The sequence below is a fragment of the Rhinopithecus roxellana genome, chromosome 16 (genome assembly GCF_007565055.1).
Source record: "Rhinopithecus roxellana isolate Shanxi Qingling chromosome 16, ASM756505v1, whole genome shotgun sequence".
Taxonomy (NCBI): domain Eukaryota; kingdom Metazoa; phylum Chordata; class Mammalia; order Primates; family Cercopithecidae; genus Rhinopithecus; species Rhinopithecus roxellana.
This window is the reverse complement of record NC_044564.1, coordinates 32,457,478-32,474,147: the sequence shown is the minus strand read 5'-3', so window position 1 is coordinate 32,474,147 and position 16,670 is coordinate 32,457,478. Positions and strand designations below refer to the sequence as shown.

The following is a 16,670-nucleotide window of genomic DNA, read 5'->3' as shown; positions in this document are numbered from 1 at the left end:
TCGTCTGACCAAACAAGGCTAACCCGAGGGCGGTAAATAAGCTCTGGCCATGAAGCAATGACTCCGCAGGATTGCTCAGGGCAGTCACAGGCTTTTACTCCATTTTCCATTCGTTGTGCTGAGGACCTTTCCGCCATTAACTTACCCCAACTCCGCCGCATAGGGCAATACGAGCCCTCCAAATATCAAACGCTAAGCATATTAAAATAACAACAAAATACCTCGCCGCTATTTTATCACCAGACCCTCCTCCCAGCGGGGAACGCAGAGTAGGCAGAGAGGCAAGGCAGGGCAAGGCGACTGTGACAGCGCGGAGAACTGAGCACTGCCCAGCCAGGTATGAGGTAAGGTGGGGAAGATTACCTGGACCGCGAGCGCGCAGGCGCATCCGCGGCCGCAGGGCCCACTGGTCCCTTTCTAGTAATTTCGCTAACCGTGACGTCATCTTGGTGCGCCGTTACAGCGCTTAACTGGAAACTGCGATTTAGTTTTTGGTGAAGGGAACGGAAAAAAAACATGAACTGAGCTACCCCGCCCCATTTTGCTTTTAGTCCTTCACACTGGCTTCGCCTACACTTTCGGCAATGGAGCGGGAAAGGAAAAGGCACGTAGGCTGAGCTCAAAGCGGCGCCAGCCGGGAATGACTCGGCGACGCCGCCAGGCGCGTTACCCGGCGTGCTCCGCGCGGCGCCGGCGAAGGGACGTGGGGGAAGGGGCAGGGAGGAGGAAGCGGTGGCTGCTGCGGATGTCGATGTGAGCGAGCGGCGCCTGAACACACGGCGACTGCCGAGCGCCTGACCCGGGCCTGCGTCAGAGCCTGCACCGAGCTCCGAGGCCCCACACCCGCTAGGGTGGCCCTGTGCCCGTTGCTACTGAGGCGGCGTGCTCTGCATTCTTCGCTGTCCAGGCCTGCCGGCTCTGGTGTCTGCTGGCTCCTCCTTGCTCGCCTGCTCCCTCCTGCTTGCCTGAGTCACCGCCGCCGCCGCTGCAGCCATGGCCGAGAGTGGTGAAAGCGGCGGTCCTCCGGGCTCCCAGGATAGCGCTGCCGGAGCCGAAGGTGCTGGCGTCCCCGCGGCCGCTGCCTCCGCGGAGCCCAAAATCATGAAAGTCACCGTGAAGACCCCGAAGGAAAAGGAGGAATTCGCCGTGCCCGAGAATAGCTCCGTCCAGCAGGTGAGGTCGCCTGGTGCTCGGGCCGGGATGGGGGTGGCGGCAGGACCTCCGCCCGCCGCCGCAGGAGACCTTTTGGGAAAGACCTGGGAGAGGGGTCGTCCTCCCAGGTGCCCTCGGCCATTCTCCTGGGCGTCGTCCCAAATTAGATCACACCCAAGTTAGTGGGTTTGCGCCTTGGGACACCGCAGTGGTTTGTGGCGTGGCGGCGCGGCCTGTTTGTGGGACGCGCCGATGCTGCTTTTCTCGGAGCCTTCTTTCCCTGGCATCCGCCGACCCTCAGCCTCCTCCCCCAGTTCCCCGCCCTCCGTCGCCTCCCGTCCAATTCCTCACAAAGGAAAGGGACCCACCGCTAGGCTCCGGGCGGGGTGGAGGCTGGGCGGGGGCGAGGGTTCGCTTTAGCTCAGGCTGCGGTTTTGTTTCATGAATTAAAAAAGGGGGTGGGTGGGATCCTCGTTGTTTTACGTGCCTGCTTGTTAAGGTAGGTTTTGGGGTGAGGTGCACGTGTATATTTAGTTCTGCATTTTAACTCCTGAAATCTTTCCCACCTTGCTACCTTTTAAAAAAAATTATGACGTAGAAACCGATTTTAGCTCCATCTTAAGTAGTAGTATAGTACTAGGTTTAAGGAGAAAAGTGAATGACTTTCTTTCATTGATGACTTGCTCTTTCCCTTTTAGTATGTTTATCATCTCTTAGATGCCAGTCATTGGGTAGGTTTTTGTTTGATTTTAGAGGGACGATAGCGATGTTGATATTAGCCGTTGCAAGCAAATAAAAAAGAAAATTGGAGTTAATGGAGAATATTACTTAAACTTGGTTCAGGAATACAAATCTTGCAGTTAATTAAGATCCTTGGTGGAATTTAACAAATAATTTTAGTGTATTGTTGAATACGTCGTATTTTCCATAATTATTGACTTAATCTCTGAAGATCGCACACAACGTGAACAGTTGGTGACAGGGAACAATCAACAATTCCTGAAATGTACCTATCAGTTTCCCCAGGGACTGTAGGTGGTTGGGATATTGGTTTAGCGAGTTCCAAAGGTAGTGTGTTTTGTGAGGCAGTGAGATGTGTAACATCGAATGAGAAACTTTTACCACCAGCGGAATTTATCACTTTTTTTTTGTCTCCTAGTGCCTGTAAAAATATTCCTTACCATTTTTGTATTTTCAAGCATACGGAAAGTTGAAAGAACTGGGCAGTGGACACACATATGTCCATCATCTACAATTAGCATTTTACAGTATTATAATCAATTATCAAGTCCATTTTATTTTTGGGGAGCAATTCAGAGTAAGTTGCACGTATCAGTAGATGACACCAGTACATGTCACTTCAGCATTGTGAACTAATATTTGCCTAAGTTCAGCTTCATTTTTTACGTTTTTGACGTAATTTTGACATGCAGTGAAATGCATGCCATTCCATGAGTTTTCACAAATGCTTACACCTGTGTAGCCCAAGCTCTTATCAAGATACAGAACATTGTAATTGACGAGAGAATTCTTTCTTACCTTTTCCCAAGTCGTTTCAGTCACTCGGCCTTTCCATCAACCACTCCCCTTTTTTTTTTTAATGCCATAAGTTACAGAGTTGCCTGTTTTAGAATTTAACATTAAGTGGGATCCCATATAGTCTGTAGTACTGTTTGTATTTTTCTGGGTAAGGCTTTTTTTTCCCACTCAGCATAATGTTTTTGAGTTTCGTCTTTGTTGCGTGTATCAGTAGTTCCTTTCTTTTTATTGGTGTGTAGTTTTCCCCTCTATGTATATGCCATAATCTCTTCACTGTTGAAGGTCACCTGAACTGTTTCCAGTTAGTTACTGTGAACAGGCTTACACAAGTGTTTTTGTGGACTCTTTTCTCTCTCATGGTTATATACTTAAGACTTGGTTTGAGTAGGTCATAGGGCGTTTTAGTTTTGTGCGAAATTATGTTTTAAAAAATGCTTGTGGGCCGGGCATGGTGGCTCACACCTGTAATCCCAGCACTTCGGGAGGCCGAGGCGGGTGGATCGCCTGAGGTTCGAGACCAGCCTGGCCAACGTGGTGAAACCTCGTCTCTACTGAAAATACAAAAATTAGCTGGGCGTGGCCGCAGGCACCTGTAATCCCAGCTACTCAGGAGGCTGAGGCAGGAGAATCATTGCTTGAACCTGGGAGAGGGAGGTTACAGTGAGCTGAGATTGCGCCATTGCCATCCAACCTGGGCAACAAGAGCGAAAGTCCATCTCAAAAAAAAAAAAAAAAAAAAAAGCTTGTGTAGTGCTGGCTTCAGCAGCACATATACAAGAAAAAAAGCTTGTGTCATTTTACCACCCCACCAACGAAGATATATGGGAGTTCCTGTTGCTCCATATCCCTGCTAACATTTTGATATTGTCAGTCTCTTTAATTTTAGCTATTTTAGTGGGAGTGTAGCCATATTAAGTTTTAAAGTTCAGGTCTGGTTTCTAGGATTCCTGATTCGTGCCTCCACCATCCTGGGTGCTTTCAGCATTTTACTGCAAAAGATTAGAAATAGTCAATATTTTATAAATGGAAAAATTCCTTTCAGTTAATATATGATGTTATAGCTGTGAGGATGTTTTTGCATTTTGTGATGGTAAAATTAAAATTATAAATTCTGGGAACGCTTTTATTTTACTCTACTGTAACCAAAATGAGTTTTTTTTTTTTTTTCTTTTTCTTTTTGTTTTTGAGATGGAGTCTCACTCTGTCACCCCCCAGGCTGGAGTGCAATGGCGTGGTATCAGCTCACTGCAGCCTCCACTTCCCGGGTTCAAGGATTCTCCCACCTCAGCTTCCCTAGTGACTGAGACTACAGGCACGTGCCACACCACACCCGGCTAATTTTTGTATTTTTAGTGGAGACAGGGTTTCACCATGTTGACCAGGCTGGTCTCGAACTCCTGACCTCGTGATCCACCTGCCTTGGCCTCCCAAAGTGCTAGGATTACAGGCATGAACCACGGGGCACCCAGCCCAAAACGAATTGTTAATAGATAAAATTAAAGTCTTTCCGAAGTAGCCTTTTCTGATGGCAGTTAATTTTTAAATTTTTGATCATTGTTTTATGTTGAAGCAGAAAATGTGATAAAAATTGACGCTTACCACCACACCAGAGAACCTGAAGACAAGTTGGGCTTGTATATGCAAGGGAAACAGATACAGGAAAATGTGGAAGAAAAAGAAAAGCAGTTTTCAAATGACCTATTTGTAAAATCTACTTGAAGCACAAAAGATATGCCATTTTATGATTTAAAAATTTTAAAGGGTTTGATTGAAACTATTTGCTACAAATGAAAGTTTATCATTAAAAAATACTTAATGACATTAAAATTCCACTGAAAATGTCCAGTTAGAAATTGGGAAATATTTCGTCTTTAAAATTTGTACCTAATTTTGGAGGGTCAGAGGATAAGCTGAAGACAGATCTCCAGAGAATAATATTGAAGGCTTATGCTCTGTATCAGGCAAATTCCATTTTCTATAAGTTAAAATTTCTTTCAGTAAATATTTCTGTGTAATGTAAATTCCTTAACACATTATAACAAATGCTGTTTATGTGAACATGCTGTAATAATTTATTAGATGAAATTATGTTAAACTTCTTGGGTAAATTGTGAAATAAGTTGTAAGATGGTAATTTTCTATTTTTCCATTGGTTTCTGGTCGTGAGTACCAACAGGCGGAAACAGGATGCCTTAATTTTTTACAGTGCTGTATACATTTGGTATTTAGTAATGTTACCTGTTCAAGGTTACTAATAAAGCTGAAGCTATTTTCCAATTTAGAGTGAAATTTATTATTCATGGAGCACTCAGAATCAATTGAGTAACATAAGTTTTTACTTACAGGTAGCTAGAATAGGTAGTGAGAATATAAACTGTGCTGTGTGTATTCCAAGGTGCTGTCATTATTAGAGATTTTCATAATACAGGTTGAATATCCCTGAAATGCTTGGGACCAGAAGTGTTTGGGATTTTGGATTTTCTTTTTTATTTTTTTTTGACTTTGGAATATTTGTATATACATAATGAGATATCTTGGGGATGGCACCTAAATATAAACATGAAATTCAGTTATAGTTCTTGTACATTTTATGCACAGAGTCTGAAGGTAATTTTATATGATATTTTAAATAAATTTATGAGTGAACCAAACTATACATTGAACCATCAGAGAGCAAAGGTGTTACATATGGTATTTTTCCACATGTAGTGTCATAGTGTTAAAAAATTTCAGATTTTGGAGCATTTCAGATTTCATATTTTTGGATTGGGGATGCTCAACCTGTATGTAAGTAAATAGATACAAAAGCATCAATGTGTAGTGGCACAAAGGCCCTGTGTATGAGATTTTTTTTGTGGTTAGTTATTCATCATCAGCTATTGAAAAGAGCTTTGAGGATTTCCAAGCATCCACGAGCAAGATAACATCTAGAAGAATGGAGAGTTATATATGTGAGACATTAGTGCAGATAATGGAGGGGAGTTTCTGTATAACTTCTAATTAGCTTATTTTGGGATTTCATAGACTGTTAGGTTATGTGTAAAAATTTTGAAATGCATTTGCTTGACATGTCCAGGCAGTATGTACTTTGTTTTTAGAAAGTGCCTTCTGTCAGTGCAGACTTCTGGGAAAATATTAATATACTTAGACGTAATTTAAATGTACTGAGTCAAATTGAGCCTTTCTTTGATAAGGGAAATTGCCTTAGGGTCATCATCACACACATCATTTAATGTTATACTGTGTAGTGTGAATCTAGAACTATACTGTCCACTTTGATACCATCACCCACATGTGGTTATTAAGTACTTAAAATGTGGTTGGACTGAAGTGAGATGTGCTGTTAAGTGTAAAATTTACACCAGATTTTGAAAATTTGCTATGAACAAAATAAATATCTTAATGGTTTTGATATATTGTGTGTTGAAATAGTATTTTGCAGATTTGAGTTGAGTAAAAGATCAAACTTAATTTGACCTTTTATTAAAAACTTTTTTTCAGTATGACTTCTTAAAAGTTTAAAATTACTTGTGGCTCATATATATTTCTACTGGACAACATCTTATCCAGAAGGTTGGATTGAATCAGTATAGTAAGATATCTGAGAAGAAAGTCTAAGATCATTGTTTTCTTATATGCTTTATTCTAATACTGAACAGCTGAAAAACTCATTATTTAATGATTCTGGTTAACAGAGATTGCTTAGCTTTAAGAAACAGCATAATTGAAGTATAATTTGCCTACCATACAATTCACCATTTTAAAGTCTGTAATTGATGTAATACATTCACAGGGTCGTGTAGTCAATTTTAGAACGTTTTTATCACCCTCAAAAGAAACCCTGTACCCTTTAACAGTTGCCCTTCGTTTCTCCCTGGGCCTCCCAGCCTTAGGCAAGTACTGATCTATTTTTTGTCTATAGATTTGCTTGTTCTGGACATTTGTTGTAAGTGGAATCATGTGGTCTTTTGTGATTGGCTCTCACTTAGCATAATGTTTTCAAGGTTCATCCCTGTTTGAAGCATGTGCTGGTACTTCCTTCCTTTTTATTGCCGAATAACATTCCATTGTGTTGCCAACAGCATTCCACATTTTATTTTTCTCTCACGTGGTGGACACTGGGTTGTTTCTCCTTTCTGGCTATTATGACTAATGCCTCTGAACACTCATGTATAAGTTTTTGTGAGGACATATGTTTTCATTTTTCTTGGGTGTAGATCTAGGCGTGGAAATTGCTGGGTCAAAGCTGTATGTTGAACTTTATGAGGAGCTGCCAAATTATTTTCCAAGGTGTCTGTACCATTTTACATTTCCACTAGCAATGCATGAGGATTCCAGTTACCACATTCTCAATAACACTTGTTACTGTCTTTGTGATTATAGCCATCTTACTGGCTGTGAAATGGTATCTTACTGTGATTACTTTGCTTTTTATTTTCATTCTTATTTTTGCTGGAGGCATTCTGAGGAAAACTGGAAAGCCTGCTAGACAAATTTGCCTTTTATTATTTGAGCAGTAGTTCTCAGTGTGGTTTGGGGGGTCCCTATACCCTGTTAAGGGGACCATGAGATGGAACGATTTTCATAGTAATTCTGAGACGTTGTTTTTATTTTTCAGTCTAATTTTCTCAAAACTGGGCAGTGCACTTGGCTAGAGTCTTTAAGGTGTGGGATATGACAACAGATATGTAAATCTAGCTGTCTTCTGTTATAAGACTAAAGTGATTTCCAAAAATTTAAAATAATGCCACTCTTATCACTGAGAAAATACAGTTATTTTTCATAAGGATGTAATTTATATTAATATATAGTGTATTATTTTTAAAAGAATTTATTTTTAAAGATTATTCAGTTTTAATTTCTAATATTATAAATACCAACAACTATAAATAAAACTCTTTGGATTTCTGAAGTTGTAAAATGGTGTCCTGAGAGCAAAAATTTCTATGGTGGAGTATTTAATAGATGAAGTATGTCCGTAAAATATTGGGTAGTGGCTCCACTAAGTTGCCATTACCTCTTGCCTAGAAACTGCAGTAGCCTACTGATCAGTTGCCTCACTTTTCTATAACTCTCCTGCCAGCCATTTGAAGAGTGATCTCTGAAAAATGTGAATCAGAGCATGCCACTCTCTGTGTAAAGCTAATAGCTCCCTGTTGGTCTTAGAATATATAATGGGGTAGAGAGGCACTATGTAACACAGTTCCGTGCCCTCTCCATTTTCTGCATATGCCTTCTTTCTTTGCTTGCTTGGCTGATTGCATTGACCTTCTAGTTCCTTGACCTGTTAATACTTTTTTCCTGCCTGAGGACTTTTGTACAGTTTGTTCTTGTTACCTAGAATGCAAGAACACTCTTTGCTCGTTCCTCTTCCATCTTTAAATCTTAATGCAAAGGCCAGTTTCTCCAGGTAGTATCTATTTCTGATTGTCCAGACTAGATTGGGATCCCCTGTTGGATTTCTCACAGCAGCCTGTTTTTAATAAGAATTCATCACAACTTAAAATTGTATATTTATGTGATTCCTTCTCTTTAGAGAGGGGCTGTGATTGTTCACCATTGTATTACCAGAGCCTAGGGCTCAATAAATTGTTTACAGATGACTCTAGTCCATTATGTACAATAATGCATATTCAGTAATAACTACTTATTGTTGAACCTTTACTGAGTGTAGTATGTACATAATCTCGTAGCTTCCAGCCCTCTTGTGGAAGCTTCCTCTTAAGCTCTTCCCCCCTAGGTCACCACTCTCCAAGCACAACTCTTGACTGCTTCATGATGTTCACTCTTGCTTCTCTTCCTGGAACATTATTCTTCTAGAACCACCTTTGTTAGCTGGAGATTCTCATCTGAACCACAGAGCACAGAAAGTGATTTGAATAGATATCCGTTTCTCTCAAAGGTAGTTCATGATGAATATAATTTTAGATGTATAGGAGACAAGTTAATTCATTACATAGTGAGTGGTTCGCTGGAAAATGCTGGTTTATCAACCCGTTCTTCAGGAAAAACACGGATTTGTAGTGTTTGCTGGATTTCCATGATGTAAATATTGTCACTGTGGCAGATTTCAAGATACCGTTATTAAACTGGCTCACAAAATTTATGAAAATTTAAGACCCACTGCTTATAATGGGTGCCTTAGGGCAGGGGCCAGCAAACTGGTAGTCCAAATCTGCTGTGCCCATTTGCTTGTGTGTTATCTATGGCTCCTTTCAGAATAGACAGTGTGACTGCTAGAGCCAGAAATATTTACTGTCTAGCCCGTAACAGAAAGTTTGCTTACCCTGGTATTTTAGGGCTTCCTGTTACTAGATCTTGTTCATCAAAACATTTCTCATTGGAAATTTTTACCGTGACTTATTTTTTATAGAAATACAATGTGAGCTGGGATCAGTGGTTCACGCTTGTAGTCCCAACACTTTGCGGGGCTATGGTGGCAGGATTGCTTGAGCACTGTGGCTCAGTGATCATGGCTCACTGCAGCCCCCCGCTTCTGGAGTTCAAGACCAGCCTGTCTACAAAAAAATAAAAATGTATCTAGGTGTGGTGGCACACACCTGTAGTCGAGCTAGTCCAGCAGGGTTGAGCCCAGGAGTTTGGAGGTTACAGTGAGCTATGATTGCACTGTTGCATTCCAGCTGTGGTGACAGTGTGAGATTTGGTGTCTTAAAAATAAAAAACAGTGTGAGCCACATATGTAATTTTCCTGTTAGCCACTTTAATAAAAAGGAAAGACTGAAGTTAATTTTTCAATAGTGGTGACTCACACATAAAATTTATCACGTTAACCATTTTTAAGTGTTCAGTTCAGTGACATTAAGTACATTCAGAATCGTTACCACCAGCCCTTTCCAGAACTCATCATCTTGCAAAACTGAAACCCTGTACCATATAAACAGTAACTCCCCATTTCCCCCATTCCCCCACCTCTAGCAACCACCATTCTTCTTTCTGTCTCTGAATTTGACCACTCTAGGTATTTCATATAAGTGGAGTAAGACAGTGTTTGGCCTTTTGTGATTAACTTATTTCCCTTAGTATGATGTCCACATGGTTCATTTATGTTGTAGCATGTGTCAGAATTTACTTTTTTTTTTTGAGACAGGGTCTCACTTTGTCACCCAGGCTGGAGTGCAAGTGGTACAATCATGGCTTGCTGCAACCTCTACCTCCTGAAGTTCAAGTGATCCTCCTGCCTTAGCCCTCCAAGTAGTTGGGGCTACAAGCTCACGTCACCATGCTAGGCTGCTTTGTATTTATTTGTAGAGACAGGGTTTCGCCACTTTGCCCAGGTTGGTTTTGAACTCCTCAGCCCAAGGAGTCTGCCTGCCTTGGTCTCCCAAAGTGCTAGGATTATACAGGTGTGAGCCGTCACACACCCAGCCAGAATTTACTTGGTAAGACTGAATAATATTCCATTATATGTAGGTACCACGTTTTTAAAATCCATTGATCTGTTGCTGGTCACTTGGGTTGCTTCCACCTTTTGGCTATTGTAATTTTAATATGCTTTATTTAACCCAGTATATCTACAATATTTTAAGGTGTAATTGATAAAAAGACTGTAAAATGTCTTGCATTTTAAAATACTAAGTCTTTGAAATGTATTTTGTAATTTACACTTAGAGTATATCTCAGTTTGAAGTAGCCACATTTGGAGTGCTTAATAGCCATATGTAGCTAGCGACTACTGAATTAGCACAGCTAATAAAGCTTTCAGGATGTGCTTCCACCTACCTTTTCTCCTGTTTTCATTGCATTTCAGCCAGTTTGTATTGTCTCTTCCCCTACCCTCAAATATCACTAGCTCTTTCTCCCCCTTTTTGGGACTTTGCAAATGCTGCTAATGACAATGACATAATGGCCAATATTTATTGCAGGCTTGATTTGTAAAGCATGATGCATTATATTTTCTTAAAATGTCACACAGCTTTATGCTGAAAACACTGTTATTATCCTTTTTTTAAAAAATGAAGATGCTGTCCGGGCATGGTGGCTCATGTCGCTAATCACAGCAGTCTGGGAGGCCAAGGCGGGCGGATCATGTGAGGTCAGGAATTTGAGACCAGACTGACCAACATGGAGAAACCCCGTCTCTACTAAAAAATACAACATTAGCCAGGCGTGGTGGCGCATGCCTGTAATCCCGGGTACTCAGGAGGCTGAGGTGGGAGAATCGCTTGAACCTGGGAGGCGGAGGTTGCAGTCAGCTGAGATCACGCCATCACACTTCATCACACTCCAGCCTGCGGGACAAGAGTGAGACTTAAAAAAAGCCGGTTGTGGTGGTGCACGCCTGTAGTCCCAGCTACTCGGGAAACTGAGGTGGGAGAATCACTTGAATTTGCGAGGCAGAGGTTGCAGTGAGCCGAGATCTCGCCACTGCAGTCCAGCCTGGGCGACAGAGGGAAACTTTCTTTTTTTAAATTTTTTTTTTTGAAGCAGTGTCTTGTACTGTCGCCTCGGCTGGAGTGCAGTGGCGCAATCTCAGCTCACTGCAACCTCCGCCTCTTGGGTTGACACGACTCTCTTGCCTCAGCCTGCTGAGTAGCTGGGATCACAGGTGCACACCACTACACCCGGCTAATTTTTTGTATTTTTAGTAGAGATGGGATTTCACTATGTTGGCCAGACTGGTCTCGAACTCCTGACCTCACGATTCGCCCGCCTTTGCCTCCGAAAGTGCTGGGATTACAGGTGTGAGCCCCCATGCCCGGCCTGTGTCTTAAAAAAAAAAAAAGATACTGAGACTCATGTTATTAATGTGATCAAATTCATACACATATTAAGTAGTAGACTCTAGATTCAAACCCAGTGACAAACTTGGGAGGCCTCACCGATCCAGTGCCCCAAACTGCCTTGACTTTCCTTTGACTGGCTTTTCAGTCTTTAAAAATGGATTGAAGAGCTAGGTGTGGTGGTTCAAGCCTGTAGTCCCAGCTACTTGGGAGGCTGAGGTGGGAGAATTACTTGAGCCCAAGAGTTCCACGCCAGCCTGGGCAACATAACAATACTCTATCTTTTTAAAAAAAGTTTATTTAAATGTTAGTTCATCAGAGCACCAGTCTATATCTGATCATTGATTATAATCTCTGATACCATTTTGTGATTATATGGATTGTCTCCTTCACCCCCCCGCCGCCCCGCAATACCGTAAGAACTTCAGGGGCAGGGACTGTTGTGCTTACTTTCTAATCCCATGTTGCCTAGAATTGTGGCCTGGGCACATACTGAGTAGACAAGTATTTATTAAATGACCAAATAGTGTTTTAAATATTTATTTGCAATATTTTGTACCTAGTTGGGATTTTTTTTTTTTCCTTTTTTAGACAGAGTCTTGTTCTATCACCCAACCTGAAATGCAGTAGTGCCATCACAGCTCACTGCCACCTTGATCTCCTGGGCTCAAGCAATCCTCCTACTTCAGCTTCTGGAGAAGCTAGGACTGCAGATGTGCACCACCACACCCAGCTATTTTTTGTGCTTTTTTTTGTTTTTTATTTTTTTGTTTGTTTTTATAGAGACAGGATTTCATTGTGTTGCCCAGATAGGCTGGTTTTAGGAATATTTTAAGAATGTAATTTTGGAAAAATGTGTTTATTCTTAGTCATCTTGAATGTCTGATGGCATTATTACAGTTATTTTCCTGTAACTGCTACTACAAAAGAGATAAGAGAGATGATACATTAGCTTGATTTAATCTCTCCACATTGTTTACATAAATCAAAGTATCATATTGTGCTCTGTAAGTGTATACAATCATGATGGCAGGTGGATCATGAGGTCAAGAGTTTGAGACCATCCTGGCCAACATGGTGAAACCCCGTCTCTACTAAGAATACAAAAATTAGCTGGGCATGGTGGTGAGCACCTGTAGTCCCAGCTACTCGAGAGGCTGAGGCGGAAGAATCGCTTGAATCCAGGAGGCAGAGGTTGCAGTGAGCCAAGATCACGCGACTGCACCCTATCCTGGCAACAGAGTGAGACTGACTCAAAAATAGTAATAATAATAAAAAGTGAAGTTAAACTAGACAAATACCATTAAATTGAGATTAGGAGCTTTTTTTAGAGACTGAAGTTGATACTTAAATCTGCCGCTCTTTGCAGAGACTATTGGATTAGCATACTTAACAGATTCCATTTATTATAGGCATGAAAATATATGTGTGTATTTGCAAAATATTGTTGCTAGACCCGAACTCTGATTTTTCCAGGTATAATTATACAAGTATGAGTTAGTTTGATGTCCTATAGATATGACAACAGTCTGCTTGGTTTACTGGTTAAGCAACTGCTATACAGATGTCTAAAACTTGGGGGTAATTTTTTTTGTTTTTACTCTTTAAAGCTCTCTCCAGTTTTCTTAAAGGATATAACTTTTACATTTAACAAATTATGCATATTTCTATTTTAAAATTAAGAAATTCAAATGATGTTGAAAAGTATAAAAAAGGGGGACTGGGCGTGATGGCTCACACCTGTAAGCCCAGCACTTTGGGAGGCCGAAGCGGGCAGATCACAAGGTCAGGAGTTCAAGACCAGCCTGGCCAATATAGTGAAACCCCATCTCTACTAAAAAAATAAAAAAATTAGCCAGTGTGGTGGGGCGCACATGTAGTCCCAGCTGCTCGGGAGGCTGAGGCAGGAGAATCACTTGAACCCAGGAGGTGGAGGTTGCAGTGAGTCAAGATCATGCCACTGCACTCCAGCCTGGGTGACAGAGTGAGACTTAGTCTCAAAAAAAAAAAAAAAAAAAAAGATGGGGGGGCATTCAGCATAAAAGGTAAAGGTAACTTTTTTTTTTTTTTGGTGATTCTGTCCAGAAAGGTATTTATATGTTCATATATAATTTTTGACTTTTGTTAAGCAAATGGGGTCAACCACCCACAATTTTCTTTATCTTACTCTTTTTACTTGTATTACCTTGGTAGTCTTTCCATGTAGAGCTAGCTCATTAGACTGTTATTTATTATTTTTGTGATTTATTGTTTTGGTTTGCTTATGAATATTTTGAGAAAGGAAAGCATGAACCTTAGAATTGGAGAAATCTGATGATGTGGTAAGGAGCTTTAATCATCTCAGCCTCACTGGCTACGTTTTTAACATATCATGTAATACCTGCTTCAGTAGATTGTTTGGAGGATTTTGTGACATCATATGCATAAAGTACCTGACTCAGAGTTTATATGATTTACTTATCTTGGTTGCTTTCCCCACAGCCTTTTGTTCAGCAGTGAATTGAGTTTCAAGTTTTTGCAATAGAAGGAAGTATATCTATCCTAGCATGTGAATAGTGATATATTTAGTTTGTAATTCCTGTCAGATTTAAATCAGAGAGATTCTAAAAAATAAATTTTCTAAACAATACACTAACATTTGTGGCTGTGTACAGTTTTATGAGAGAGTGCCCCTTTCTCATATATGTTACATATTCAGTGGTTGTTTCTCATACTTGGCATCCTTGTATAAAGGGTTATGCAGTGTTTTAAGTAATACTACTAACTTTAAGGTTAAACATCAGACTCTTGGAGAATGATAACTGACAGAACCATGTATATGGATGATTTATGGACATTTTTTCGAATGTTATTAGCAATATTGAGTAAGGAGCTAATTCAAAAATAGACTCTTGAAGGATCTCTGCCTTAAGATCCTGAAATAGCAAAGATTTGAATACAGCATTCAGATAACTATTTAGAGAATCCTTGCTAAATGCTGTTATTATGTGACTCTGTGGGAAATTCGTGTATGTTTTATCTTCAGAGCTGAAGTAAATTTTACTTTTGGATAGGTTGATTCCCACTCCCCAGGATGTTTAATAGGGTGAGATAATGGTTATTTAAAAGCAAGTTTGAATGTTTGGATTTTGGAATGTGTGTAAAGGGTGACATTGTTGCTTTTAAAGTTAGATTAACTCCATTTTCAAAGTGTTTACAGTTTAGAGCTTATCCTTGCATAATTAGATTAGCAATATTTGAATGTCTTAGTGAGTTGTGCCCAGGCAATTTCCATGTCTCGTAATTCTCCCATCAGCCCTGCAGAATAAATATCTGTTCCTGATGAAGAAACCAAGGCTCAGAGACAGGTTATATCCTCCAGGTCACAGAACTAGTATGTAGCAAAACCAAGATTTGAATTCAGGCCTCCCTGTTTCAAAAATATTCTTTCCTAATTTGATTCTCCTCTCTTCCCTCCATATGTGTGTCTCATTTTCTTCTTGAAAACAGTCGAGAACAGGGAGTAAGCAAAGTTGACCCTCAACAGCTGAGATTGGCACAATAAAGTTGATACACTGTATCTTTTTCATTTCAGGACAGCGTTTCCCATTCTTTGCACATTCTATTTGATACGGTTTTCTAACTCTTAATTATTTGCTGCTTTTCTTCCTCAGATTAAAAATAGAAAATTTAGGGGAGAAAGAAGATATGCTTTCAAGACAGGAACTTGACAGTCTGGTTAAAAAAAAGAAAAAGAAAAAGGCAGATACAGGATACCTTGAGAGTCTGGAACAGTTATCACTATATTGCAGAACAGCAGTTGGTATTCACACCAGTAACTCAGCATTATCAAAAGTTAAAATTACACTGAGTAGAATGGAAAACAATTTTGGTGCTCACACAGGGGTAACTTACCTTCAGTTAGCTGGAGAATCCACTCATGTGCAACACCTGGCTTTTGGATGATATTGAAAAAAATGAGGGGTTACTGAAAGTTGTTTTGTCCGTGCTGGGTTCATTTTGAAATCATTAAATTGCTTATTCAAGGTGCATTAGAATTTTGATTCTTATGGTTTTGAGAAAACGTTTAGTAATTCTCAGCTTTCAGCTCTCTGGCCTGTAGTTATCGTAGGTTATCAGTGCAAGGCCAGAGTTGGATGTACATCCTGTAGGAAATATGGATACTTTCAAGCCCATTCTATCATGTATCTTTAATTTTGAGTTAATAGTGACCACATAGGCTTAAGGGCAAGAATAATTTAATGTAGGTAATCTTTTTAATGGAAATTACAAAATTCTTCCTTTATGGTTCTGGCTATTCCCTAGATGAAAATATTTATTATTATTATTATTATTATTTTTGAGATGGAGTTTTGCTCTTCTTGCCCCAGGCTGGAGTGCAATGGCATGATCTCAGCTCACCGCAACCTCCGTCTCCCGGGTTTAAGTGATTCTCTTGCCCCAGCCTCCCAAGTAGCTAGGATTACAGGCATGTGCCACCATGCCTGGCTAATTTTGTATTTTTAGTAGAGATGGGGTTTCTCTGTGTTGGTCAGGCTGGTCTCAAACTGCCGACCTCAGGTGATCCGCTGCGGCCTTCCAGAGTGCTGGGATTACAGATGTGAGCCACTGTGCCCGGCCGAAAATATTTTGTATAATTGTAATAAGTTTTATTTTTCTGCATAGGAATAGTGTCAGTGAGCTACCTCTGTCTAAACAGCTTTGAGATTTTCTAAGATGGCTAATTACGTTTTTCTATATCAGTACTGTTTAGCTTCTGATTTTTGCTGTTGTATGATAAAAGTGTAGATTAAACAGACAAGGAAGTTAAGTTCAAATGTTAGAGAAAATTTCTAGGAATTTTGAAGACAGTGTAATCTGAAAGCTATTTCTCTATTCTGTAGGAAGCAGAATAGAAGTTTAAAGATATTTGAAGTATATGCAGAATTTTTAGCTGTAGGACAAATTCCATTTAGATAAAAATACTACATTATTTAACTTGATTTAATTTTGTTAAATTAATAAACCGTAAAATATGGTTTATTTGGAGAAGTGTACCATATCTGGCATGGTACAATTAAACTTAAGATTCATTTATCTTGGTTTCAAATAGAATGGCAGATAGCTGAACTTAAACACACAGTTGTTTATCTCTTGGTTTTTGCTTGCTCGTTCCAAGTTTTGTATCATTTTTACTCAGAACAAATCAATTTAACAGTAGTCTTCTACTTGGAAGTGGTTCTAATATCTAAATTAGGT

The 16,670-nt window shown here is 40.2% G+C and overlaps 1 protein-coding gene across 2 annotated transcripts in view; it reads left to right on the top strand.

Annotated features, from left to right (window-relative positions):
• Nucleotides 1-427: 427 nt before the first annotated feature.
• The window catches only part of UBQLN1 (ubiquilin 1), a 48,335-nt gene continuing 32,092 nt past the window's right edge, over nt 428-16,670 (top strand). Inside the window, exon 1 of one of the 2 annotated variants that reach the window (XM_010384026.2) lies at nt 428-1,173. In XM_010384026.2, the coding sequence (XP_010382328.1) occupies nt 994-1,173 (180 nt within the window). In that variant the 5' untranslated portion in view covers nt 428-993. The remainder of the gene's footprint in view (nt 1,174-16,670) is intronic. The other variant, XM_010384027.2, reaches the window with a different exon arrangement.